A 27,107-nucleotide genomic window follows, 5' to 3' on the forward strand; every position below is an offset into this window, starting at 1 on the left:
AAAAAGACCTGTGGTTGATGAATTAGAGGATTTTTCATTAACGCGATCCAGTTCTCTCCGTCTATTAAATCAACATATAACAAAGTGACGCATCAACTCAAAATAAGTTACTAACCAAGGCAGGGCTGCTCTCTCTCTCTCCAACGCTCTTTATCCTGACCCTAGAAATGTTCCTCAGCAGAATCAGGTCGTCCGAAGTGATTAAGGGTTTAAAAGTAGGACATACAACTCATTCGTTAGCAGCCTTTGCTGATGACCTTCTGCTGTTAGTAACAAATGCTAGAGAGGCCCTGCCACAGATTATGAAGCTATTTAAGGAATATGGGGAGATCTCCAACTTTAAGGTTAACTATGATAAATCTGAGATACTGAACATCTCTGCTCTCAATGAACATGTGGGAGAGCTGGACTCTCTCTCCTCCTTTTAATGGCCAAAAGAAGCTGTCAAGCACTTGGGAATTATGATCCTATCTGACTCTTCACAGCTCTTCAAACTGAAGAACCTATTGACCACATATGTCCTTCCACAGATTTTATACACTCTAAGATGCCTGCCCATCCCACTATCCAACAAATTCTTTTTAGATTTTCGTGGACTTTTTAGTAACTTCCTATGAAAAGACCCCGACTGGCCTATCCACATTTCCTGATCTTCAGACATATCTTCATGCCATACAATTAGAGAGGTGGACAGACTTGGCCAGACCCAATAATTATAAGTTATATGTTGATATATAACAGAATCTAATGGGAGAAGAAGCCTTACATCTCCTTTGGGTTAAACCCAGTTTTTTAAAGAAGAAATCCTTAATTAGTGATCTCAGCTGCAATATGATTTATTATTGTGGAAAAATTAAGGCATTGCAGATGTCCCTTAGCAAGCTTTCCCCACTCGCACCACTCTCTACCCTTCCCCACTTCTTGAAACTAGGTAACAGTGACTGTCAAAAGTTTTGGTTAGCCCTCTCAGGAAATAGAGTCTCTGACCTGTTGCAAGCCCCTGACCTCTTAGTCTTCTTAAAAAAAATCACGCCACATATACCAAAATCACTATTCTCATCCCTGGCGGAGATTGACTTAAAAATCACATGCAAAAAATATAGAAAAACTACAGCCATGGATAGTACTGACCCAGCTTGGCTGGAAAACTATACATTACACCCGGTAACCCCTCCTGCCAAATGTCTATCACACCTCTACTCCCAATTAATACTTGAAACCTCTAAAGAGAGGCCCTTATTCTTGAAGGTCTGGGAGAGGGAACTTCAGTTAACCATTTCAGAAGAAGAAGCTAAATTTATTTTGTCTCACTCACAAGGCTTCTCCAGGTGTGTACGCCTTCAGTAGAACTCATTCAAAATATTGTCTAGCTGGTATAGGACTCCTGACTTTCTGTATAGAGCACATCTCATGCCCACTAACACTTGCTGGAGATGTCATGACGAAGTAGGCTCCATGTCTCATATATGGTGGTTTTGCCCAAAATTAGCCCCCTTTTGGAGAGAGGTCGAACTTACCATCAACAAAATTTGTAAATCCAACATTCACCTCCAATCAGCCCTTGTGTTGCTGTGGATGCCACAGGATGGATTTTCACCCTCTATTTACAAATTAACTACACATTTAATATTGGCTGCTAAATTTATCATTCCCACCAGATGGAGAGATAGTGAACCCCTCACTGTCAAAAGCTGGATAGATAAAATACAGCAAATATTCCTTATGGAAGAGATGGTCAGCTGGGACAGGGGACACATATCTACCTTTCTAAATATCTGACAGCTTTGGCTAACTGTTACGCTGAGCGCTCCGGGTCCCCTGCTGGTCTCGGAGCGCTCACAGCGTATGTCCCCAGGCAGCACTCCAGCGTCTCGGCGTATGCGTCCTCGCTCTCTAGGGCGCGCGCACGCCGCGACTCTTAGATTCAAAGGACCAGTGCACGAGTAATTGGTGCCTGGTCCAAAGGGGTTATTAAGGGTTAAGGTTGTGAGAGGCAGTGCTGACTTAATTAGGCTGCACCTGTGCACTGCCCATTTATACCTTCTCCTCCCACAGCCTTCTGCCGGATCTTTGTGCCTTGTGCCTAGGAGAAAGCGTTCCCTATGATGTTAGTTTGCCTTACCTGTTGCCGTACCCGTTGCTACCGTCCACTCGCCTTTGAACCTTTGCCGCCTGCCCTGACCGCTGCTTCGTCCGACTACGCTCTTGCCTTCTCCCTGTGTACCACGCCTTATCAGTTGCCAGAGAGGTCGAGTTGTTACTAGGGGACACGACCTGGTAGTTACCGCCGCTGCAAATCCATCCCGCTTTGCGGCGGGCTCTGGTGAAGACCAGTAACTGCTTAGAACCGGTCCTCTAGTACAACCCGCGCCATCGCCTCTCTGGTTCAGAGGATTCACTACCTGTCCTGCCGGTTTGTGACAGTAGGATCCGACCATGAATCCCACTGATGTTCCCCTGCCAAGCCTGGAGGACCTCACCACCATTGTGGCCCAGCAGGGTCAACAGCTGGCCCAGTTGACCGCTATGTTGCAGCAGCTCCTGCCTTCTCTGCAACAGCCAGCTCCTCCATCTGCTCCTGCTGCATCACCTCCGCCTGCAGTTACCACCGGTTCCAGAATCCGTTTGTCCCTACCAGACAAATATGATGGAGATCCTAAGCAGTGCCGTGGGTTCTTGTCGCAGTGCTCTCTCCACCTCGAGCTTCTGTCCGACCAGTTTCCTTCTGAGCGAGCCAAGGTAGCCTTTATTCTCAGTTTACTGTCCGGGAAGGCCCTGGCCTGGGCTACACCACTATGGGACCGCGCAGATCCTGCCACCGCATCAGTCCAGAGCTTCTGCCTAGAGTTCCGGAATGTTTTTGAGGAGCCTGTCCGGGTTACCTCCGCAGAGACTGCCTTACTAAATTTGACCCAAGGAGGTTCTTCCGTGGGTGACTATGCCATTCAGTTCCGCACTCTGGCCTCTGAGCTGAACTGGAACAATGAAGCCCTTTGTGCCACCTTCAAGAAAGGACTTAACAGTGAAGTAAAGGACGTTCTGGCTGCACGTGAGCTTCCTTCCACTCTTTGTGACCTCATCTTGCTGGCCACTAGGATAGACAAACGTTTCGCCCGAAAGACAGGAGGAACTCCTCCTTGAAAAGGAAAAAGCTCGTCCTAGATGCTTTCCTCGTCTGGCTTCCGTTTTTCCGCATCCACCTCAACCCGCTACTGGGTTTTCCACCGTGGAAGCCATGCAGGTGGATCGGTCACGCTTGACTCCGCAAGAACGAAGCCGCCGCAGAAATGAGAACCTGTGTCTGTACTGTGCCAGTACCGAGCACTTCCTTAGAGATTGTCCTCTCCGTCCACCGCGTTCGGGAAACGCTCGCACCTAGTAAGCGTGGGAGAGGCGTTGCTAGGTGTGGATTCTTCCTCTCCACGTCTCATCATACCCGTGCAGTTGATCATCTCTTCCAAGTCCTCTTTCTCCGCAGCCGCCTTCTTGGATTCCGGTTCAGCTGGCAACTTCATTCACGCCTCATTGGTTGACAAGTACCGTATTCCAGTAATCCGTCTACCCAAGCCGTTTTTCATCTCTACTGTTAACGGTGAGAGACTCTCAGCCACCGTGCAGTTCCGTACCCAGCCTCTACAGATGGACATCGGAATATTTCATACCGAGACTTTAGAGTTTTTTGTCCTTCCCTTCTGTTCCTCCGAACTCCTCCTGGGTCTGCCGTGGCTTCAACGTCATAGTCCTGTCCTGAATTGGTCCACCGGTGAGATCCTGCGTTGGGGCTCCTCCTGTTCGGACCGCTGTCTCAAGCCTGTTCTGGTCAAACAGAACCCGCAAGTTTCTCCGCCTTCTGGGCTGCCCAAGCCATACCATTCCTTCACGGATGTCTTCTGCAAGAAACAAGCTGAGGTTCTTCCTCCTCACCGATCCTATGATTGCCCGATCGACCTGATACTCGGTTCTACTCCACCTCGGGGCAGAATTTATCCTCCCTCACCTCCCGAGACTCTTGCCATGTCCGACTATATACGTGAGAACCTACAGAGAGGATTCATAAGAAAATCTTCTTCTCCTGCTGGGGTCGGTTTTTTCTTCGTGACAAAAAAAGACGGCTCCCTCCGCTCCTGCATTGACTACAGAGGTCTTAATAAAATTACCATCAAGAACCGTTACCCTCTGCCTCTAATCTCTGAGCTATTTGATCGTCTCCGAGGGGCTAAGATCTTCACTAAATTGGACCTCCGAGGGACCTATAATCTGATCCGTATCCGTGAGGGAGACGAATGGAAGACCGCCTTTAACACAAGGGACGGCCATTTTGAGTATTTGGTGATGCCCTTCGGCCTCTGCAACGCACCTGTTGTCTTCCAGGAATTCGTCAATGACATTTTCAGGGACTTACTTTACACCTGCGTGGTCGTATACCTGGATGATATCCTCATCTTTTCCTCCAATTTGGATCAACACCGGGTCCATGTGCAACAAGTTCTTACTCGTCTCAGGAGAAATCGCCTATACGCTAAACTTGAAAAATGTCTATTTGAACAGACCTCCCTGCCTTTCCTGGGATACATTATCTCAGACCCAAGGACTTAAAATGGAACCAGCCAAACTCTCGGCGGTTCTGGATTGGCCAGGTCCCTCTGGTCTCCGAGCCATACAAAGATTTCTGGGCTTTGCGAATTACTACAGGCAATTCATCCCTCACTATTCCACTCTGGTAGCTCCTATCGTGGCCCTCACTAGAAAAGGAGCTAACCCCAAATCCTGGCCTTCCCAAGCCGAGGAAGCCTTCCAGTCCCTGAAATCCGCCTTTGCCTCTGCACCCGTTCTCTCTAGACCAGATTCCACCAAGCCCTTCTCTCTTGAAGTGGATGCCTCCTGGGTGGGAGCCGGAGCCGTCCTCACCCAGAAGTCTTCCCGGGACAAGACTTCAACTTGTGGCTTCTTTTCAAAAACATTCTCTTCCGCAAAGAGAAATTACTCCATTGGGGACAGGTAACTGCTGGCTATTAAATTGGCACTGGAGGAATGGAGACATTTACTTGAGGGCGCCACACATCCTGTGTACATCTTCACGGACCACAAGAACCTGGCTTATCTCCAGTCTGCTCAGAGATTAAATCCCCGTCAGGCTCGTTGGTCTCTGTTATTCGCCCGCTTTAACTTTGAGATCCATTTCCGTCCGGCTTGCAAGAACATTAGGGCAGATGCTCTGTCTCGCTCCTCTGATGTGGTGGGCGACGAGTTAACACCTCGATATATTATCCATCCAGAACGCCTTATTACAGTCGCTCCCGTGGACCTGCGCCTTCTTCCTCCTGGCAAATTCTACGTACCTCCACATCAGCGGCTGCGAATTCTCAAGTGGGGCCACGCCTCCCCTTTTGCCGGTCATCCAGGGGTGCTAAAGTCTCTCCAACTAATCTCCCAAAGGTACTGGTGGCCTTCTCTGGAGAAAGATGTCTCGTACTTCGTCCAGGCCTGTATGATTTGCGCCCGGGATAAATCGCCTCGCCAGAGACCAGCGGGTCTCCTCTTGCCTCTACCTGTTCCTGAAGTTCCCTGGTCTCACATCGCCATGGACTTTATTACTGATCTTCCCTCCTCCCATGGCAAGTCCGTTATTTGGGTCGTGGTGGATCGCTTCTCCAAGATGGCTCACTTTGTACCCCTGCCCGGTCTACCCTCTGCACCCTTGTTGGCCAAACAATTTTTCCAACACATCTTCCGTCTCCATGGCCTTCCCAAACATATTGTCTCGGATCGTGGGGTACAATTCGTCTCCAAATTCTGGAGGGCTCTATGTGCCCAGCTCGGGATCAAATTGGACTTTTCTTCTTCGTACCACCCTCAATCTAACGGCCAAGTAGAACGGGTAAACCAGATTTTGGGTGACTATCTGCGTCACTTTGTATCCTCTCGCCATGACGACTGGGCTGATCTACTTCCCTGGGCGGAGTTCTCCTACAACTACAAACAATCCTCTGCCTCTAACAAGTCTCCTTTCTTTGTAGTTTTTGGCCGTCATCCTCTTCCACCACTGCCGCAGTCTCCCACTCCTTCTTCTGTACCTGCCGTTGACAGTCTTGTACAGGATTTTTCCTCCATCTGGCGAGAAACCCACGCTGCTCTCCTCAGGGCTTCCGCCCGTATGAAGGTTCAAGCTGACAAGAGACGCAGATCTCCACCGGAATTTCGCCCGGGTGACAAGGTGTGGCTCTCCTCTAGGTACATCCGGTTTAGGGTCCCAAGTTACAAGTTGGGCCCTCGTTTCTTGGGACCCTATAAAATCAAGAGTCATATCAATCAAGTTTCTTATCAGCTCCATCTTCCTCCCTCCCTCCGAATCCATAACTCCTTCCATGTCTCCCTTCTTAAACCTGCTATCTTTAACCGTTTTTCTTCCAAGCTTGTTTCTCCCACCCCTGACGCCGGTACCTCCGATATATTCTCTGTCAAGGAGATCTTGGCGACCAAGATCTCCCGGGGGAAAATATTTTTTTTGGTCGACTGGGAGGGCTGCGGTCCTGAGGAGAGGTCATGGGAGCCGGAGGAGAACATCCTGGACCGCAGTCTCATCCGCAAGTTCTTCGGTACCAAAAAGGGAGGGAGACCAAAGGGGGGGGGGGGGTACTGTTACGCTGAGCGCTCCGGGTCCCCTGCTGGTCTCGGAGCGCTCACAGCGTATGTCCCCAGGCAGCACTCCAGCGTCTCGGCGTGTGCGTCCTCGCTCTCTAGGGCGCGCGCACGCCGGGACTCTTAGATTCAAAGGACCAGTGCACCAGTGATTGGTGCCTGGTCCAAAGGGGTTATTAAGGGTTAAGGTTGTGAGAGGCAGTGCTGACTTAATTAGGCTGCACCTGTGCACTGCCCATTTATACCTTCTCCTCCCACAGCCTTCTGCCGGATCTTTGTGCCTTGTGCCTCAGAGAAAGCGTTCCCTATGATGTTAGTTTGCCTTACCTGTTGCCGTACCCGTTGCTACCGTCCACTCGCCTTTGAACCTTTGCCGCCTGCCCTGACCGCTGCTTCGTCCGACTACGCTCTTGCCTTCTCCCTGTGTACCACGCCTTATCAGTTGCCAGAGAGGTCGAGTTGTTACTAGGGGACACGACCTGGTAGTTACCGCCGCTGCAAATCCATCCCGCTTTGCGGCGGGCTCTGGTGAAGACCAGTAACTGCTTAGAACCGGTCCTCTAGTACAACCCGCGCCATCGCCTCTCTGGTGCAGAGGAGTCACTTCCTGTCCTGCCGTTTCGTGACACTAACATACCATAACGAATCCTTTAAGACCTAGAAACTGTGAACCCACCTTGTTCTCAAAGTGGCATCCTCATCTCCCCTACTACCTTTCTCCCTTGTCCATGCAGCTCGCCTCCTTTTTCTGGGTGCCTCTTTTCCCATAACCCCCCAAGTGGGAGTCATTGACATTACTTGAACAACAAAACCTATTAAATACTTCAACCAATTGTGTTTCATAATGAGACAGATGGTTCAGAAGTTTGCATATATGCAGATCTATACACGCAACAACGTACTCTTAATAATTTATATATGTAGACTACTCACTGTTCACTGGCAGCCTATGTTATATGTTCTTTTGAGATTTTTTGTGTTTCTACCTGCAACACTATGTAAATCTTTGCTTTGTTTGTACAAAACTCAATAAAATAAAGAATAATTAAAAGAAATAGGTTACTAACCACTAAAAATCAACAAAAAAAGGACTACATTAGATTTAATAACCCTTGATCCATACAGATCTGAAGAAGACTGGACAAGCTCTAGAGTGTCTTATCGTTACTGGTTTTATTAATGCTCTATTATCTGAGAGTCTTTCCTGAGGAGCCAGCATGAGCTGCATCTTGATTACCTCTCAAGCCAGTCACCACGGCAACCGGTGAACGTAGGTTACGAGAGACATACCATCAAGGAACTACCTACAGCTCATAGCATGAACTCCCAACAACTCTAGATTAAGAATTCTGTTCCATCAGGATTCAGGAGCTCCTCAGTGACAACTCAGCAGCCCCTTAACTGTTCCAAGCCTAGAAATGTCACGTACAGTAGAGTGGATGCAGCTGGAGAACAACACAGGGCGCTATTGGATGATTATTACACATTAAGGGTTTGGTAAATGTTACACTTCAGATGACTCTATGGTAGGGACAGTTTGTATATGTAGGCACCCTTTTAATTAGATGATTTTGATACATTTATACACAGATGTAATTTGCATCATTTCCCTTTTCACAGCAGAATGCTCTGATGCTTCTTGGAAGAGAGCGCCAACAGAAATGTTATTTCATACAACTTCTAGATATCACATAATATCATCATAGGGTTGCGCAGCAATTTCAATTGATGATCTATCCTCACAATAGGTCATAAGTATCTGATTGGTGGGGGTCCGACACCTGGCACCCCCGCCAATCAGCTGTTTGACTAGGAGGCGGCGATCCATGCGAGCACCGCTTCCATGTTATTACACTGAGTATCGTCTCCTGAGAAGTGACGGCATAGTGTAATTACAAGTACTTGCTCCATTTACGTGAATGTAGCAAATACTCGTCATTACACTGCACTTCCGAGACAAAGTGCAGTGTAAAGAACAGGAAGCGGAACTCGCATTGAGCAATGCCTCCTCATCAAACTGCTGACCCCCGCTGATCAGATATTGATGACCTAGCCTGAGGATAGGTCATCAATATAAATCACTGCACATCCCCTTTAAGGTTCTGTGCATGCCATATTTATAGGCTTTGTTTAACTTATACACCAGGACGTATGGTATACATGAAATGGATGCCTCTGATGGATGCCATATAGTACCATAAATTACCCACAGAGACCCATTGTAAAAGAAATTTACTGTATATGTTGAATGTACGCTTTTTGTTACAGTAGTGTATACCATTGTACAGAATTACATATTTTTTTCTATATACTTACACATACTGTCTATATAGAAGCTGAAGGGACACTCTTTTGGCCTCTGCCATACCAATGTGACCCTAAGGACACGTTTAGCTTGTACATCAGTAGCTTTACCATGCTAAACATACATCCCAAAGGTGATGTAAACATAGCTTTATATGGACTACTGCATGATGTGCTCCACAATTAGTGCCATTCCTCTATGACTCCTACTAGAAGTGTATGAATTAATTGCCAGCAGTCTGCAATAAAGTATAACAGGGTATTAGCAGTTGGGGGTCTGTCTCCACACATTCTGATACTGCAGGCACTGACTAAATAATGTCAGACTGTATAGAGACCGGGCCCCCAAATGGTAATAGCCAGTTGGATGCTATTGCAGACTGTTTGCAATTCATTCATACACCTTTAGTAGAAATAATAGAGTAATGGTACAACACAGAGTCATAAGAAAAGAACTGGCATTGCATGGGATGGAGAATTCAAGTAGGCACTGAAACAGACATGTTAGAAGAGGTGAGAGGTTCTCTTTACGGGAGAATGAATCCAAAGTAACAGCTTATAGTTGATTCCTAAGGAGCCACTGATTGGATTTTAATAAATATACAGCACATTTAAGTGACTATGAATCAACACTTTAAAGTATAAGATAAATCTTTACAGTGCAGGATGTCTTACAATAAGAGGCACTGCAAAGCTCTCTAGCTCCTTCAGATTCAAGATTACCAGTGAAATAGGTTGGTTTTGATCTGTTAGCCCCTGGCTGGTAGATTTCCCGAGAAGGAAGTCTATCTGGACTCTGATTTAACACTTGTGTTGTGTAATAAAATTGTTGGGCTTAGTTGCCAAATGTTAGCTTTTCCATTGGGTTTTAAGTCTGGCTGACTATAGAGCACACCGGAATTTAGGTCCAACTAACAGAAGGACCCAGCTTTGCACGGGTATATTTCATCTATTTCATTTGATGTTTGTGTGTGTCGTTAAAAGATAGACAGTATCCCCTATAACAGTGACATCTACAGTATCCCAATCCTTTAACAGTGACCTCCACAGCCCCCCACCCTTTAACACTGACACCCCCACAGTGCCTCGTCTCCTCAAAAGGGGACCTCCACAGCAGCTCATCCCCTTAACTTTGACCTTCACAGCAGCCTTCCCCTTTAACGGTGAGTTCCACAGCACCCCTCCCCCTTGACAGTCATGTCAACAGGGGCCCGCCCCTAACAGTGACCTCTACAGCACCTGCCTCTTAATACTGAACATAGGCTACAGTCCCCTTAACTGTGACCTCCACCGTTCCTGGCTCCCTTAACAGAGACCTCCACAGCGACTGCTCCTTTAACAGTGACTGCCACAGTACCCCGCTCCCTTAACAGTAGCCTCTACTGTACCCCGCTCCCTTAACAGTGACCTCCACTGTACCCCGCTCCCTTAACAGTGACCTCCACTGTACCCCACTGCCTTAACAGTGACCTCACAGTACCCTGCTGCCCCTTTAATATTGACCTCCACAGCGGCCTGCTCCCTTAACAGTAACATCCACAGCGCCCTCCCCTTTAACAGTGACCTTCACAGCAGCCGCCACTTTATTAGTAACCTCCACAGTACCCCGTCTCCTTAACAGTTATTTCCACAATAACCCACCCCCTTAACAGTGAACTCCACAGCAGCTGCCCCTTTAATAGTGATCTCTACAGTCCCCCGCCCCCTTGACAGTAACCTCCACAGATCCCACCCCTTTAACAGTTACCTCCACAGTGGCCGGCCCTTTATTTGTGACCTCCACAATACCCTGTCTTGTTAACAGTGATTTCCACAATAACTCGCCCCTTAACAGTGACCTCCACAGCACCCCGCCCCTTAACACTGACCTCCATAGTGGACCGTTCCCCTTAACTGTGACCTCCACCATTCCCTGCCCCCTTAACAGAGCCCTTTAATAGTGACCTCCATAGCATCCCGCCCCTTTATTAGTGACCTCCACAGTACCCCATCTCCTTAAGAGTGATTTCCATAACACCCCACCCCATTAACAGTGGCTTCTACAGCAATCTGCCCCTTAACACTGACCTCTATAGCGGACCGTCCCCTTAACTATGACCTCCACTGAAGCTTGCCCCCTTAACTGTGACCTCCACAGCACTTCGCTCCCTTAACAGTTTAATCCACAGCGCCCTTACCCTTTAAAGCTGACCTACAGCAGTGAAGAAAAATGGCTAGGTTGTTACAGAAACCTGGTGTAAAACTGTGTGTATGTGGAGACTAATGGCCTGCGAGCTTCTATTGGCTGATAAGGGACATGTGACCGTGTGTATGGCGATTGGGATATGAGGAGAAAGACCTGCAGGCTTCTATTGGCTAATGCATTTTTTGAGAATATCTCAGGAATGGTACGTGCTAGAGAGCTGACAAACCTCAAACCTTCCCGGACACCTGATGTACCTGTGTGCCAAATTTCGTGATTGTAAATACGATGGAGCGGATTCCTTTAGCGGACATACACTGTATATATTAGAATGTTTAGGTAATGTTAGTATTTAATACTGTTTTTTGACTGAAATGGAGCAGCTGTATATTATATAAAACTACACTCCTCTTCTGCAGCTTCATTAAAAATTATGGGCACCTTTGTGGCATTTTTTTAAATTATTATATTGTATTTACAAGGGTGAGGTAAAAAATGTATGCACTCTGACTATTCAATTTATTTTAATCGACTATCAAAAAAGACAAATATATCATTTTTAGACCTACTCTCCCTGCTTTTCAATACACTTTTTCCATCTGTCAACAAGCTTTCGGATTTCATCATTAAAAAAGTTTTAGGGTATACTCACACAACAGTAAAAAAAGAACACAGCCATTAAAAACAGATAAACTGTCGGCTTTTAATGGCCATTTTGTATCAGTTTTTAACATCTTTGAAAAAAGGCCATTAACCACTTCAGCCCCCAGTGCTTAAACACCCTGAAAGACCAGGCCACTTTTTACACTTCTGACCTACACTACTTTCACCGTTTATTGCTCGGTCATGCAACTTACCACCCAAATGAATTTTACCTCCTTTTCTTCTCACTAATAGAGCTTTCATTTGGTGGTATTTCATTGCTGCTGACATTTTTACTTTTTTTGTTATTAATCGAAATTTAACGATTTTTTTTGCAAAAAAATGACATTTTTCACTTTCAGTTGTAAAATTTTGCAAAAAAAACGAGATCCATATAGAAATTTTGCTCTAAATTTATAGTTCTACATGTCTTTGATAAAAAAAAAATGTTTGGGTAAAAGTTATAGCGTTTACAAACTATGGTACAAAAATGTGAATTTCCGCTTTTTGAAGCAGCTCTGACTTTCTGAGCACCTGTCATGTTTCCTGAGGTTCTACAATGGCCAGACAGTACAAACACCCCACAAATGACCCCATTTCGGAAAGTACACACCCTAAGGTATTCGCTGATGGGCATAGTGAGTTCATAGAACTTTTTATTTTTTGTCACAAGTTAGCGGAAAATGATGATTTATTTTTTTTTTTTTTTTCTTACAAAGTCTCATATTCCACTAACTTGTGACAAAAAATAAAAACTTCTATGAACTCACTATGCCCATCACGAAATACCTTGGGGTCTCTTCTTTCCAAAATGGGGTCACTTGTGGGGTAGTTATACTGCCCTGGCATTCTAGGGGCCCAAATGTGTGGTAAGGAGTTTGAAATCAAATTCTGAAAAAAATGACCTGTCAAATCCGAAAGGTGCTCTTTGGAATATGGGCCCCTTTGCCCACCTAGGCTGCAAAAAAGTGTCACACATCTGGTATCTCCGTACTCAGGAGAAGGTGGGGAATGTGTTTTGGGGTGTCATTTTATATATACCCATGCTGGGTGAGAGAAATATCTTGGCAAAAGACAACTTTTCCCATTTTTTTATACAAAGTTGGCATTTGACCAAGATATTTATCTCACCCAGCATGGGTATATATAAAATGACACCCCAAAACACATTCCCCACCTTCTCCTGAGTACGGAGATACCAGATGTGTGACACTTTTTTGCAGCCTAGGTGGGCAAAGGGGCCCATATTCCAAAGAGCACCTTTCGGATTTGACAGGTCATTTTTTTCAGAATTTGATTTCAAACTCCTTACCACACATTTGGGCCCCTAGAATGCCAGGGCAGTATAACTACCCCACAAGTGACCCCATTTTGGAAAGAAGACACCCCAAGGTATTCCGTGAGGGGCATGGCGAGTTCCTAGAATTTTTTATTTTTTGTCACAAGTTAGTGGAAAATGATGATTTTTTTTTTTTTTTTTTTTTTCATACAAAGTCTCATATTCCACTAACTTGTGACAAAAAATAAAAACTTCCATGAACTCACTATGCCCATCAGCGAATACCTTGGGGTCTCTTCTTTCCAAAATGGGGTCACTTGTGGGGTAGTTATACTGCCCTGGCATTCTAGGGGCCCAAATGTGTGGTAAGGAGTTTGAAATCAAATTCTGAAAAAAATGACGAGTGAAATCCAAAAGGTGCTCTTTGGAATGTGGGCCCCTTTGCCCACCTAGGCTGCAAAAAAGTGTCACACATCTGGTATCCCCGTACTCAGGAGAAGTTGAGGAATGTGTTTTGGGGTGTCTTTTTACATATACCCATGCTGGGTGAGATAAATATCTTGGTCAAATGCCAACTTTGTATAAAAAAATGGGAAAAGTTGTCTTTTGCCAAGATATTTCTCTCACCCAGCATGGGTATATGTAAAATGACACCCCAAAACACATTCCCCACCTTCTCCTGAGTACGGAGATACCAGATGTGTGACACTTTTTTGCAGCCTAGGTGGGCAAAGGGGCCCATATTCCAAAGAGCACCTTTCGGATTTCACTGGTCATTTTTTACAGAATTTGATTTCAAACTCCTTACCACACATTTGGGCCCCTAGAATGCCAGGGCAGTATAACTACCCCACAAGTGACCCCATTTTGGAAAGAAGAGACCCCAAGGTATTCGCTGATGGGCATAGTGAGTTCATGGAAATTTTTATTTTTTGTCACAAGTTAGTGGAATATGAGACTTTGTATGAAAAAAAAAAAAAAAAAAAAAAAATCATCATTTTCCACTAACTTGTGACAAAAAATAAAAAATTCTAGGAACTTGCCATGCCCCTCACGGAATACCTTGGGGTGTCTTCTTTCCAAAATGGGGTCACTTGTGGGGTAGTTATACTGCCCTGGCATTTTCCAGGGGCCCTAATGTCTGGTAAGTAGGTACATGACCTGTGAAATCCGAAAGGTGCTCTTTGGAATGTGGGCCCCTTTGCCCACCTAGGCTGCAAAAAAGTGTCACACATCTGGTATCTCCGTACTCAGGAGAAGGTGGGGAATGTGTTTTGGGGTGTCATTTTACATATACCCATGCTGGGTGAGAGAAATATCTTGGCAAAAGACAACTTTTCCCATTTTTTTTATACAAAGTTGGCATTTGACCAAGATATTTATCTCACCCAGCATGGGTATATGTAAAATAACACCGCAAAACATATTCCCCAACTTCTGCTGAATACGGAGATACCACATGTGTGACACTTTTTTGCAGCCTAGGTGGGCAAAGGTGCCCAAATTCCTTTTAGGAGGGCATTTTTAGACATTTGGATACCAGACTTCTTCTCACGCTTTGGGGCCCCTAAAATGCCAGGGCAGTATAAATACCCCACATGTGACCCCATTTTGGAAAGAAGACACCCCAAGGTATTCAATGAGGGGCATGGCGAGTTCATTGAAAAAAAAAATTTTGGCACAAGTTAGCGGAAATAGATTTTTTTGATTTTGTTCTCACAAAGTCTCCCTTTCCGCTAACTTGGGACAAAAATTTCAATCTTTCATGGACTCAATATGCCCCTCAGCGAATACCTTGGGGTGTCTTCTTTCCAAAATGGTGTTATTTGTGGGGTGTTTGTACTGCCCTGGCATTTGAGGGTCTCCGCAATCATTACATGTATGCCCAGCATTAGGAGTTTCTGCTATTCTCCTTATATTGAGCATACGGGTAATGAGATTTTTTTTTTCCGTTCAGCCTCTGGGCTGAAAGAAAAAAATGAACGGCACAGATTTCTTCATTCGCATCGATCAATGTGGATGAAAAAATCTCTGCCAAAAAAAGAAAAAGGAGGGGAAAGGCGTCTGCCAGGACATAGGAGCTCCGCCCAACATCCATACCCACTTCAGCTCGTATGCCCTGGCAAACCAGATTTCTCCATTCACATCAATCGATGTGGATGAATAAATCATTGCCGGGATTTTTTTTTTTATATATACAAAGTGTTTGCCAAAGTATATGAACACCGCCACCTCCTCAGCTCATATGCCTCGGCAAACGTATCTTTTACTGCAGAGGAGAAATCTCGTCTTGCAGCGCCGCATACACCGACTTGCGTGTAATCTGACAGCAGCGCAATGCTTCTGTCCGAATGCACATCAGTGCTGCAGCTAGTCGATCGGTTGGTCCACCTGAAAGGTAAAAAAAACAAAACAAAAAAGAAAAAACCAGGCCGCAAAGCAATAACTTTATTAACTGTTGAACAGAACATAGAAACTTTTTTTAAACTTTTTTAACTGAACATTTAACTTTTTTACTTACCGGTATTTTTTTTTTTGTTTAGTTTTTTTTACCTTTTATAGAACAAACCTCTCCTTCCCCATGGGACAATGTGCAAAGCGCAAATCGCCCAAAGATGTGGCGAAGTACGTTATGCACTTTATCCCAGGTGAAAGGAGAGGTTTGCAGCAGCTGTGAGTGAATGGGCCCTAATAGCCCTGTGTGCCTGTCCTGGTGAGATGTGATCCCTATGCTAGGTATACCTGTGTGTGGTACTTCCGGAAACACTCTCCATAGCATAGGGCAGGGTGGTCAGCACAGTCAGGACAGAAATAGCGGGTGTCACGCCTTATTCCACTCCTGCTACAGACACGACATCTTTTTCGGGGTGACGGTTGGGTTGAGGTACCAGGAACGACACTGGGGAAATGTCGCTCGTGTAGACGGCTAACTACACTGGTGGATGGGGCCACGGAACCTCCTGGGTAAAGGAGGTTCTCGATGATCTCTTCCTGGAATTTGAGGAAGGATCCTGTTCTCCCAGCCTTACTGTAGAGAACAAAACTATTGTAGAGCGCCAATTGAATTAAATATACAGACACCTTCTTATACCAGCGTCTGGTTCTGCGGGAAACTAAATACGGAGACAACATCTGGTCATTGAAGTCCACCCCTCCCATGAGCGCATTATAGTCGTGGACACAGAGGGGCTTTTCAATGACACGGGTTGCTCGCTCAATTTGGATTGTCGTGTCTGCGTGAATGGAGGAGAGCATGTAAACGTCACGCTTGTCTCTCCATTTCACCGCGAGCAGTTCTTCGTTACACAAGGCAGCCCTCTGCCCCCTTGCAAGACGGGTGGTTACAAGCCGTTGGGGGAAGCCCACGCGACTAGTTCGCGCGGTGCCACAGGCGCAAATCCGTTCTAGAAACAAATGCCTAAAGAGGGCCACACTTGTGTAGAAATTGTCCACATAAAGATGGTACCCCTTGCCGAATAAGGGTGACACCAAGTCCCAGACTGTCTTCCCACTGCTCCCCAGGTAGTCAGGGCAACCGACCGGCTCCAGAGTCTGATCTTTTCCCTCATAGATCCGAAATTTGTGGGTATAGCCTGTGGCCCTTTCACAGAGCTTATACAATTTGACCCCATACCGGGCACGCTTGCTTGGGATGTATTGTTTGAAGCCAAGGCGCCCGGTAAAATGTATTAGGGACTCGTCTACGCAGATGTTTTGCTCAGGGGTATACAAATCTGCAAATTTCAGGTTGAAATGGTCTATGAGGGGCCGAATTTTGTGGAGCCGGTCAAAAGCAGGGTGGCCTCTGGGACGGGAGGTGGTATTGTCGCTAAAATGCAGAAAACGTAGGATGGTCTCAAATCGTGTCCTGGACATAGCAGCAGAGAACATGGGCATGTGATGAATTGGGTGCGTTGACCAATATGACCGCAATTCATGCTTTTTTGTCAGGCCCATGTTGAGGAGAAGGCCCAAAAAAATTTTAAGTTCGGAAACTTGGACTGGTTTCCACCGGAAAGGCTGGGCATAATAGCTTCCCGGGTTAGCGGTTATAAATTGTGTGGCATACTGGTTGGTCTCTGCCACGACTAAGTCCAAGAGCTCCGCAGTCAAGAACAGCTCAAAAAATCCCAGGGCCGAACCGATTTGAGCCGTCTCAACCCGAACTCCAGACTGGGCGGTGAAAGGGGGAACTACTGGTGCGGCTGAAGTTGGTGACTGCCAATCAGGATTTGCCAGCACCTCAGGGACTCTAGGGGCTCTACGGGCCCGTCTTTGCGGTGGCTGCGACGGGGTAACTATTGCACGTGCCACCGTACCAGCTTCAACTGCCCTTCTGGTGCTCGCTACTTCACCATGTTGTACGGCAGTGCTGGTACTAGGTCCAGGAAGGGCTGCGCTGCTGGTGTATGCCTCACCACGTGATCCGGCAGCGACAGCCCCACTCTGCTGCTCTTGAAGCGGATCCTGCGTAACCTGTGGTCTAGCGACATGGGGCCGGGTACGCCTGGTGCTGCCAGGGACCTCCACCTCCTCGTCCGAACTTTGGGTCAGAGAGCCACTGCTTTCCACAGGTTCATATTCTGACCCGCTAGATTCGTCAGATGAGGGTTCCCACTCCTCATCCGACTGGGTCAGAATCCTGTAGGCCTCTTCAGAAGAATACCCCCTGTTTGACATTTTGGACTACTAAATTTAGGGGTATTCCCTGAGACTACCCAAGAAAAAAAGCAAACCTGTCTTACAAAGGGGAGGCTAGCGAAGTACCGGAGGCTGCTGCGGTTGATAAAAAATATCAAAACTGATTTTTTTATCGCCGCAGTGCGTGTAAAATGAATGTGCAGTGATCAAAAAATATATATTTTTTGTCACTGCGGTGGGGCGGGCGTGGGTGAACGCACGTGTGGGCGACCGATCAGGCCTGATCGGGCAAACACTGCGTTTTGGGTGGAGGGCGAGCTAAGGTGACACTAATACTATTATAGATCTGACCGTGATCAGTTTTGATCACTTACAGATACTATAAAAGTACAAATGCTGATTAGCGATACGCTAAACAGCGAATAAAAGTGACTGCGGTGCGGTGGGGTGGGCGCTAACTGACGCTAACTACCTAACCAAGGGGCCTAAACTATCCCTAAAACCTAACAGCCAATACCAGTGAAAAAAAAAAAGTGACAGTTTACACTGATCACTTTTTTTCCTTTCACTAGTGATTGACAGGGGCGATCAAAGGGGTGATCAAAGGGTTAATTGGGGTGCAGGTGGGTGATCTGGGGCTAAGGTGTAGTGTTGGTGTACTCACAGTTCAGTCTGCTCCTGTGCTGGATCCAACCGACGAAAAGGACCAGCACAGGAGCAGACAAGCCATATAACAGATCATATTTACTAATATGATCTGTTATATGACTTTGGATTGGATTTTTTGAAAATCGCCAGCCTGCCAGCCAATGATCGTTGCTGGCAGGCTGGTGACGAAATACTTCTTTTAATTTTGCCGGCCCGCGATGCGCATGCGCGGGCCGGCTTTGAGCGAAATCTCGCGTCTCGCGAGATGACGCGTATATGCGTGACTCTGCGCAGCGCTGCCACCTCCGGAACGCAATCCTGCGTTAGGCGGTCCGGAGGTGGTTAAAAACAGATTAATTTCACAGGCTTTTTTTTTTAAAGCCCAACCCATGCAGTGCCCCCAGTATTATAAATCACCCCCATAGTTCGCCAGTACTATAAATAGGCACCCATAGTATCCCCCGCATTATAAATGGCCCCCAATAGTGCCCCCAGTATTATAAATGGCCTCCCTGGTGCAGCCAGAGGCATACATGCCCCATAGTGTCCTCAGTATATATATATATATATATATATATATACATATACATACACACACAGTATTTTCTCACATATATAATGGCCGGGTAGTACCGACAATTAAAAAAAATAATAATAATAACTCAACCATTTGCATGTGCGGGACACTCGCTCTTCACTGTAGGCAGCAGGACCTTGTCTCCCAGTGTGATCATGTGACGTCATCATGCAGGTCTTGTTGCTTCCATTGAGGAGCAAATGTCCCCATGCGTACAAGTGGTTGAGGTGAGTAGGGGGCCTCGGATCTCTGGGACCCCAAGCATTTCCTTGGTTTTTGTGGTAGTAAAGTCCACCCCTGTCTAAATGCTATTCAGATTTATTTCAGTTGAGCTTCACTTTCTCCTTAGTAGAATATGATGCTCTAAGGTTTAACAGAGAGGGAGAGAGACTAGAAAGAAATGATGTGCAAATGACAAAATTTGAAGTGGATTCTAGCAAATCTGAAGGCTACTAATAGCCCTTTTACATGGCCAGATTATTGGGATGATTTTTCAGAATGAACATTTGTATGAACATTCATTAGCAATAACTGGCCCATGTAAATGTGCCACCAGTCACCAGATGAATAAGTAAATATTCATCAGATGAAAGCATCATTGAGGCAGCACCCAAAATCAGGGATCTGCTGCCCAAAAACAATGACATGCAGTAGTGATTGCTTGTCCCCAAACAGTGCAGGCGATTGCTGCATGTAAACGAAAGGTTTGCTCCTGATAATTGCCTGCTCAGTAGGCCCATGTAAATTGGCCTTATAGAGTATCTGTCACCACTCCTGACATGTCTGTTTTAATAACTACTTCCATTCCCCATGTAAAAACAATTCTGGAACATCTGACTCTATGTTGTGCCATTCCTGTATTATTCCTACTAGAAGTTTTGAATGAATTATTAGCAATCTACAGTAAGGGTACAGGTGGGTGTTAGCAGTTGAGGGGGTGTCCCTGCATAGTCTGACAATATCCAATCAGTGCTGCCATTGTCAGACTGTGCAGGGACCCCCCCCCCCCCAACTTGTTACCTCCCCTCTGTACCCTTAATACAGACTGCTAGCAATTCATTAATAAACTTCTAGCAGCAATAAAAAATGAATGGTACAACATAGAGTTATAAGAATAGATGCTCTAGAGTTGGTATTACATGGAGAATGCAAGTAGTTACTAAAACAGGCATGTCAGAAGTGGAGACGGGGTCCTCTTTAAACTGTTTATAGCATTCGAAGAAAGACAGATGAACAAATAAATATATACAGAAAAACAAAGGGTTTCTGGCCAAAGATATTCAAATAGTTAACGGCAAAGTTTACAAACCTTTATTAACATATGGAGACAAACCAGATTATAAGAAAATTCACTCTCCAGGTCTGGTTTAAATGAACCTTTCCTTGAGTAATCTGATTTGCATGGGGAGAAAGCCTGCTGTGTAATTCTAAAGCTTCAGTAAGGAGATTTCCACAGAAGTAGGGCTCCAAGGCAGTAAAATGTAGGATCAGAAATACTAAAAAAAAAAGGGTTTAATATTTTTATCGACGCTATACTTAGAGCAAAACTCAAATGAATTGTTGTCCACTTGTGGCTCCCAGACCATCAGTGACTGCACTTACTATACTACCTGTATGCCAACGACAAAAGCTGCAAAGTCTTAGACCTAGTAGAGGAAATTCCATAATATTGAGGGCCCATACTAGAGCTACACAGGACATGTTTACCTCCAGTACTAGCTCAGTAAAGCTTAATAGGTTAGTTGTGAATTAATACAAGACCCGTGATGAATTCTACCAGTGAGAATCTGTTCGAAAGTCAGATACCTACTTGGACTTCAAAGGCCCTGTTGTGGTCCATGAGACTGTGGTATGACTCATAAGGTCACCATGTTAAAACCTACACACACGCTGGTGAACTTTGCCACTTTTCTGGCATTAAAAAGTCCTAGATCCCTTATTTACGACTTTTTAAATGCCACTACAATTTTGTCGGAAGTGGTGTTTCTGCGCCACCCTCGCCACTTTCCAAAAAGGGGCATGGTGAGGGAGGACAGGGGCACATTTATTTTTATTTAAATCAGTTTTCTGGCGTAAATGAAGACCGAAATCTACGACGGCTACAAGATGGCAAACGGACTACATGAGGATGCTTCTAATTTAAGACAAGGCGGGCATCCCGTCATAAATTAGACGCATCCTCCAGCAGCACAGGGGATATCAAGACTGGCAGAATACATGCAGCTCTTGTGAAGTCTCCCCCACTGTATTTGAGGATTCTCTGGTGTTCCAGTTCAGCCCGATCTGTAATACTGGGTTAGTCATAGTAACATATGATTTATGTGGTCTATAACCAGATATAAATGTGGCACATGATCACAAGGGTTTCAGGCCTCTGCTTTGAAGGGATTTCCATTTGGCAAGGACTTCCAGTTAGATTTTATTTATTAGCATTGCTTACTTCTTTCTAGACTATTTATTGGAGAGAATCCTCTGTGTGTATTTAATCCATTTGTATTTAGAGCACATTCCAGTTTATCATTTAGTATTGTGTTTTTGTCATTTGCTCCTCTCCCCATCACTGCCTCAACTTTCCTTTCATTTTCTTAGAGGATCATATATAATTCATTACTAACGTCACTTCCCAACAGGGAATCCTAAGAACCTTTTAACAAAAATATAATTACTTTTATATACCCCGTGTAGAATAACAACCAATTATATTTTAACCTTTTGAGTTCCAAGGCACATGCCAATTATATACCTCAAGGACATACATAATGTTCTGCTTTTTCCTACAGAAATGTTCCAGATATATATAATGTTTTTCTGTCCTTTTCTTATTTTTGCACAATAATTTAAGCCCTACTACTATAGATATTGCTTTATTTTGTTAGGTTCAGGTAATTTCTCCTGATGTGGTAAATGATTTATTTCTGCACAGACACTGAATGTCTCTCACTAGGATATGACATCAGTGTTCGATAGATGGGGCTTGACCACTGTCATCTCTGCAAAAACTAAAGCAGCTCTAGAAAAGTGTTTAGACTATTTGTCATCTGTTGGTTCAACTAGGTTTTTTTCAGCTTGGTCCTAGCACCACCATTCTAACAATCTGCAGGGTCTCAGTGGTCGGACCCCATTGATCACACAATGTTGGTGCTGAAGCAACACAACTGTACTAAAGGAAATTCAGTGACTTAAAGTGTCACCGTCGTTTCGGGTTATTTTTAATATTGTGTAGGGACAGAGGTGTTAAACCTTTTTGTAATTACTTTATTAGGGAAAGATGTTTCTTTGTACTAGAAAACAAGGTGTAAAGAGTTTCCTTATCAAAGCTCTGAGTGTTGCTAAGAAGTCTATCTTCAGTCTTCAGTTCTGTTGAGCGCTGAAGACACCTGTGTATAACATACAGAGGTTTCCAGCCTGACTCTTGCCACTACTCCAGTCCCTTACTATGTACATGTGTCCTAACTATCACTGCCCATCTCCTTGCTTATCTGACTTGTTACACACAGACATCTTCAGTGTTCAGTAGAACGCTGAAGACCAAAGACAGACTCTCCTTAGCAATACTCAGTTAGAGCTTTGATAAGATGACTCTTTACACCCTGTTTTCTCACACAGAGAAACACCTTTGCCTAACAAAGTAATTACAAAATTTTTTCACATCCCCATCCCTTAAAAAAGTTAACCTACAATTAACAACTTAATCAAGTTACAGATGCTATAATTAGAACTACTACTAAAACAGACATGTCAGGAGAGCCAACAGATCCACTTTAAAAGGCATAGACCAAATTGCCACACTGTAAAAATACATAACCAAAGATCAACATTCTGAATAAAATATACAAATAAATTCTGTTCAAAATTGCATACAATAAGATGGCAATAAGATGGTAAAATAGCATAAACCTCAAGCAGTTGCTAACATACATTATATATATTTTTATAAAATGAGACCTATGTGAGCTATAGAGTTGTCTGAGGAATCAAATTTGGCATAAAATGAAAAAATTCTCATAAGTATTAATAATGGTAGAATTCAACATTATATTCTTGCCAAGGATTTCAAGGAACTATTTAGAGTCATATATAGCAAAATAACTCATATTAAACACATTACATGAATGTTTCCATAAAACCATGGAACAACATGTAGAATGATGTGTTTACAAAATGTTTAAATCGATTTGCCACTTTTTGGCTACTGTTGACCAATACAGCCTTTGTTGATATTCTGTGCCGTTCGCTATATTTTATAAGCCATGTCTTCTTGTTGGATTAATGTTCTATGCTGTCCACATAAAGGTCCTGTCCATAAGATGGCCGCCAATGGACCAAACACATCGCTCTGCCTCTTCCATTATATGGACAGGACCTTCGTGTTGACAGCACAAAAGACTTAGCCAACAAGTGTACACAACATATGAAATACAGAAAGTGGTACAAAATATCAAACATTATATTAGTAAGTATCATATAGTCATCTTACAAACACACTGGTCAACAGTAACCAGAGAGTGGTCAACCCCTTTAAAAAAAATTAGAAAAACATGACTGCTTTTTCCAGAAACAGCTTGAATGCTGCTGAGCAACAGCAACAACTCATGTCCAACAGTGAGACTGTTCCTAATCTCACAAAACTGTTTAATATACAGTAGTCCCATTTCAGATAAATTCATCATACATATAATCAGTTTAGGAGGAATACAAAGGTTGTTCTGACATACATTTGTTTGCTCACCTTTAGGACCTGCTCTAAGTTCTCCAGTTTGGCTTGGAGCTGATATTTCTCCTTCACAGCCAAATCTCGTTCTTTGGTGACTATAGCAAGAGTCTCTCGAAGTTGCTCATAGTCCAACTTCACCTGAAATAAGCAATAAACATATTTAAACTTTTTCTAAACTACACAGTTATCAATCTGATTTGTCAGTGTGTCCTATTGTATGGATACAAATGCCTTATTACAGTATGTACATTCTACTACTCATCTAGTAGTCTTCAGCAGTCTTTTCAGGACACTAAGCTATATAGGATTAAATAATAGTTCTTCAAAGCAATTATGTTAATATGTTTTATAACATTCAATAAACTTGTATTATCACAGAAACAAATAGATTAAGGGAGCCTTTACATGCAGCAGATTTTGTTGCAGAAATTTCCGTGACTGAAAATCAGTTGCATTCATCTGAATGGGGCTTGTAGAAATTCATGTGCTTTCCGACAAAACAGCCTCATTCAGATAAATGAAACTGATTTTCAGCTGCAGAAATTTCTGCAACAAAATTTGCAATGTGTGAAGACCACCTTATTACATGAGTTATCATTCGCTTCAGCTAATGCATTTTTGTGCAATAATGTAGTGATGAATGAAATAACATGATGACTAGGGGTGAGTGACAGTATCAGCAACAAGAACTAGCCAGTAGTGATGAGCGGCAGGAGCAATATTCAAATTCAGGATATTTTGCGAATATTTGGGCGAATATTCATCATATATTCGTGTATATGCGCGTACTGCGCGAGCAATACAGGTGTGGGTCGAATTTGCTACATTTTTCAAGCTGCTAGAAGTTTCCTGAGACTGGAGAAAATGGTTGGCACAGCAGAACATTACAATAGCTTTATATGCAGATAGAGTGCTCCAATACATTCACGATTGCGCAAATCGGCAATAAATGATGCGCATATTTTTGCGAAATATGTGCAACTTCACATTTTAGCAGGTCTGACTCCATATTACTGATTGGTGCACTAAGTATTGTCGTGAACTTGTGACATCACTGCACTATGTATGTAGCATGTATGTATGGACAGCAGAACCTATCACACTACCTAACACCCTGCACTGGAACCTATCGGCTACACTATGTCACGATCTAACCTACACTGACTATCTGTATTATATATATAAACTAACTAACTAACTATCTAATGTAATGACACAGTAAAGCACAGAGCACAGTAATGACACTGCTGTCTCTCTCAGAACTGCAAAAAACTACAGAAAATGGCTGCTGGGGAGGTTCTTATATAGTAAGGGGTAGGCAACTTTCCTATTGGTTGCTAGGGATGTTGCTAAGCTCAGACAAAGACATTACAACGTTCTCATTGGCCCACAAGCAAGAAGGGAGGTTAATGACGGAAAAAAAAAATCTAGAATATTCGTGAATACGAATATATAGCACTGTATTCAAAATCTTCGTGAAAAGGGGGGCGTGGCCTGGCGTGCTGGAGAGTGGCTGCATGAAACTCAGCTCCTCCGGGAAATTATTAATCTATAGCCATCCAAGGCTCTAAAAATTAACATCCAGCCTGATTTGGCCTCCAAATAACACCAGTGGCTGGCCCAACCACTCTACAACCGCCCAAGAAGAAATTCGGGCGAACACGCAAGTTGCGGCCTACCACCCGACTCAAGCCCCGGCCTCAAGTATTGGAGCCTCCGACACTCGTATCGGAGACCAAGCAAATGCTCTGAAGAGGCCGAAAACAGCAAGCAAACCCCATATGTCATATACCAACCTGCTGGGGGACATCTGTCGGAGAGAATAACGGCGAAGAAAAGTCGCCTGAGACTACAGCGCAAGGCCCACGAGTGCTGCAACACACCACTGCCAGGCCGAACAGCGGCAAAGAAAAAGAGACTGGAGGTACGTCCTGTGGAGGACAGATACAGGGAGAGACGCGTATGCACACGAAAAGAGCGTCTTACCTCCGGAGCCAGTCCAGGCCAGTGGAGACCTGCTGCAAGTCTAAACGGAGCAGCGCAGCACTCGAGGACTCCTTCAGCCCTCCTGAAATTCCGCAGCAACCGGGAGTCCACCCAGGCCTAGACTGCGTGCAGCGTGACAACTACCGAGACCTCTCCAGCCACAATATCTCTGCCGAAACCCGAGGTGACTTCCCAAGCTGCTATATCCTACCCAAGAGTCATATTTTTCTGCTGGGCCTCCTATAAAGGTGAGGGATTTGGCTCTAGCTGGTCGGGATAGCACAGAGATGCGGTCAAATAAATCCTTTAGTACTGCTCCGAGACCCCAGGCTCCACCAGTCTATGGCTAAAAAACCAACCCAAATGTATAGGGGTTGAAGTCAGGAGATAAGTGCTCAGAGCCTTATAATAGCACCCCCACCGTGTGTCCTCTCCTTACCCTTTACCACAATCCTGACCACTATGGTGAAAGTGGGGAAACCAGAGGGAACGGGTTCCAAGACAATAAAACAGTCACAGTCAGAAATGGAGAAGTACAGTTGTGTTCAAAATTATTCAACCCCCACTGAAATTTAGTGTTTTGGCCAGTTTGACATTGATTTTGATCATTTCAGTCATCTTGTTTACAATTAAATCAAAGAGGCACTTGTAAGTCAGACAAATATAACATAACATTTATAATGAAATAACCACAAATGTCTTTTCTGTGCTCACATCATTATCAGTTTTATTCAACCCCCAAGTGACATTCAATCTTAGTACTTAGTACAACATCCTTTTCCAGTTATAACAGCTTTTAAACGTGAAGCATAGCTTGACACAAGTGTCTTGCAGCGATCTACGGGTATCTTCGCCCATTCTTCATGGGCAAAAGCCTCCAGTTCAGTCACATTCTTAGGCTTGCGCGCTGCAACTGCTTTCTTTAAGTCCCACCAGAGGTTCTCAATCGGATTTAAGTCTGGTGACTGCGATGGCCACTTCAAAATGTTCCAGCCTTTAATCTGCAACCATGCTCTAGTGGATTTGGAGGTATGCTTGGGATCATTGTCCTGTTGAAAGGTCCAACGTCTCCCAAGCCTCAGGTTTGTGACGGACTGCATCACATTTTCATCCAATATCTCCTGGTACTGAAGAGAATTCATTGTACCTTGCACACGCTGAAGCTTCCCTATACCTGTAGAAGCAAAACAGCCCCAAAGCATGATTGACCCCCCACCATGCTTCACAGTAGGCAAGGTGTTCTTTTCTTCATAGGCCTTGTTCTTCCTCCTCCAAACATAGCGTTGATCCATGGGCCCAAACAGTTCTAATTTTGTTTCATCAGTCCACAGAACACTATCCCAAAACTTTTGTGGTTTGTCCACATGACTTTTGGCATACTGCAGTCGACTCTTCTTATTCTTTGGAGACAGCAAGGGGGTGCGCCTGGGAGTTCTGGCATGGAGGCCTTCATTACGCAGTGTGCGCCTTATTGTCTGAGCTGAAACTTCAGTAC

General features: G+C 44.6%; 1 protein-coding gene across 14 annotated transcripts in view; it reads right to left on the minus strand.

Annotated features, from left to right (window-relative positions):
• The window catches only part of RIMBP2 (RIMS binding protein 2), a 573,825-nt gene that overhangs the window by 206,013 nt on the left and 340,705 nt on the right, over positions 1 to 27,107 (minus strand). For all 14 annotated transcript variants that reach the window (XR_005776163.1, XM_040416249.1, XM_040416247.1 and 11 more), the window contains one exon: positions 23,642 to 23,764. Coding sequence is in view for 12 of the 14 variants with exons in the window: in XM_040416249.1 (XP_040272183.1) it covers positions 23,642 to 23,764 (123 nt within the window). In the remaining 2 variants the exon portion in view is untranslated. The remainder of the gene's footprint in view (positions 1 to 23,641; positions 23,765 to 27,107) is intronic.

This window comes from Bufo bufo, chromosome 2, assembly GCF_905171765.1.
Source record: "Bufo bufo chromosome 2, aBufBuf1.1, whole genome shotgun sequence".
In the NCBI taxonomy this organism is placed as follows: Eukaryota; Metazoa; Chordata; class Amphibia; order Anura; family Bufonidae; genus Bufo; species Bufo bufo.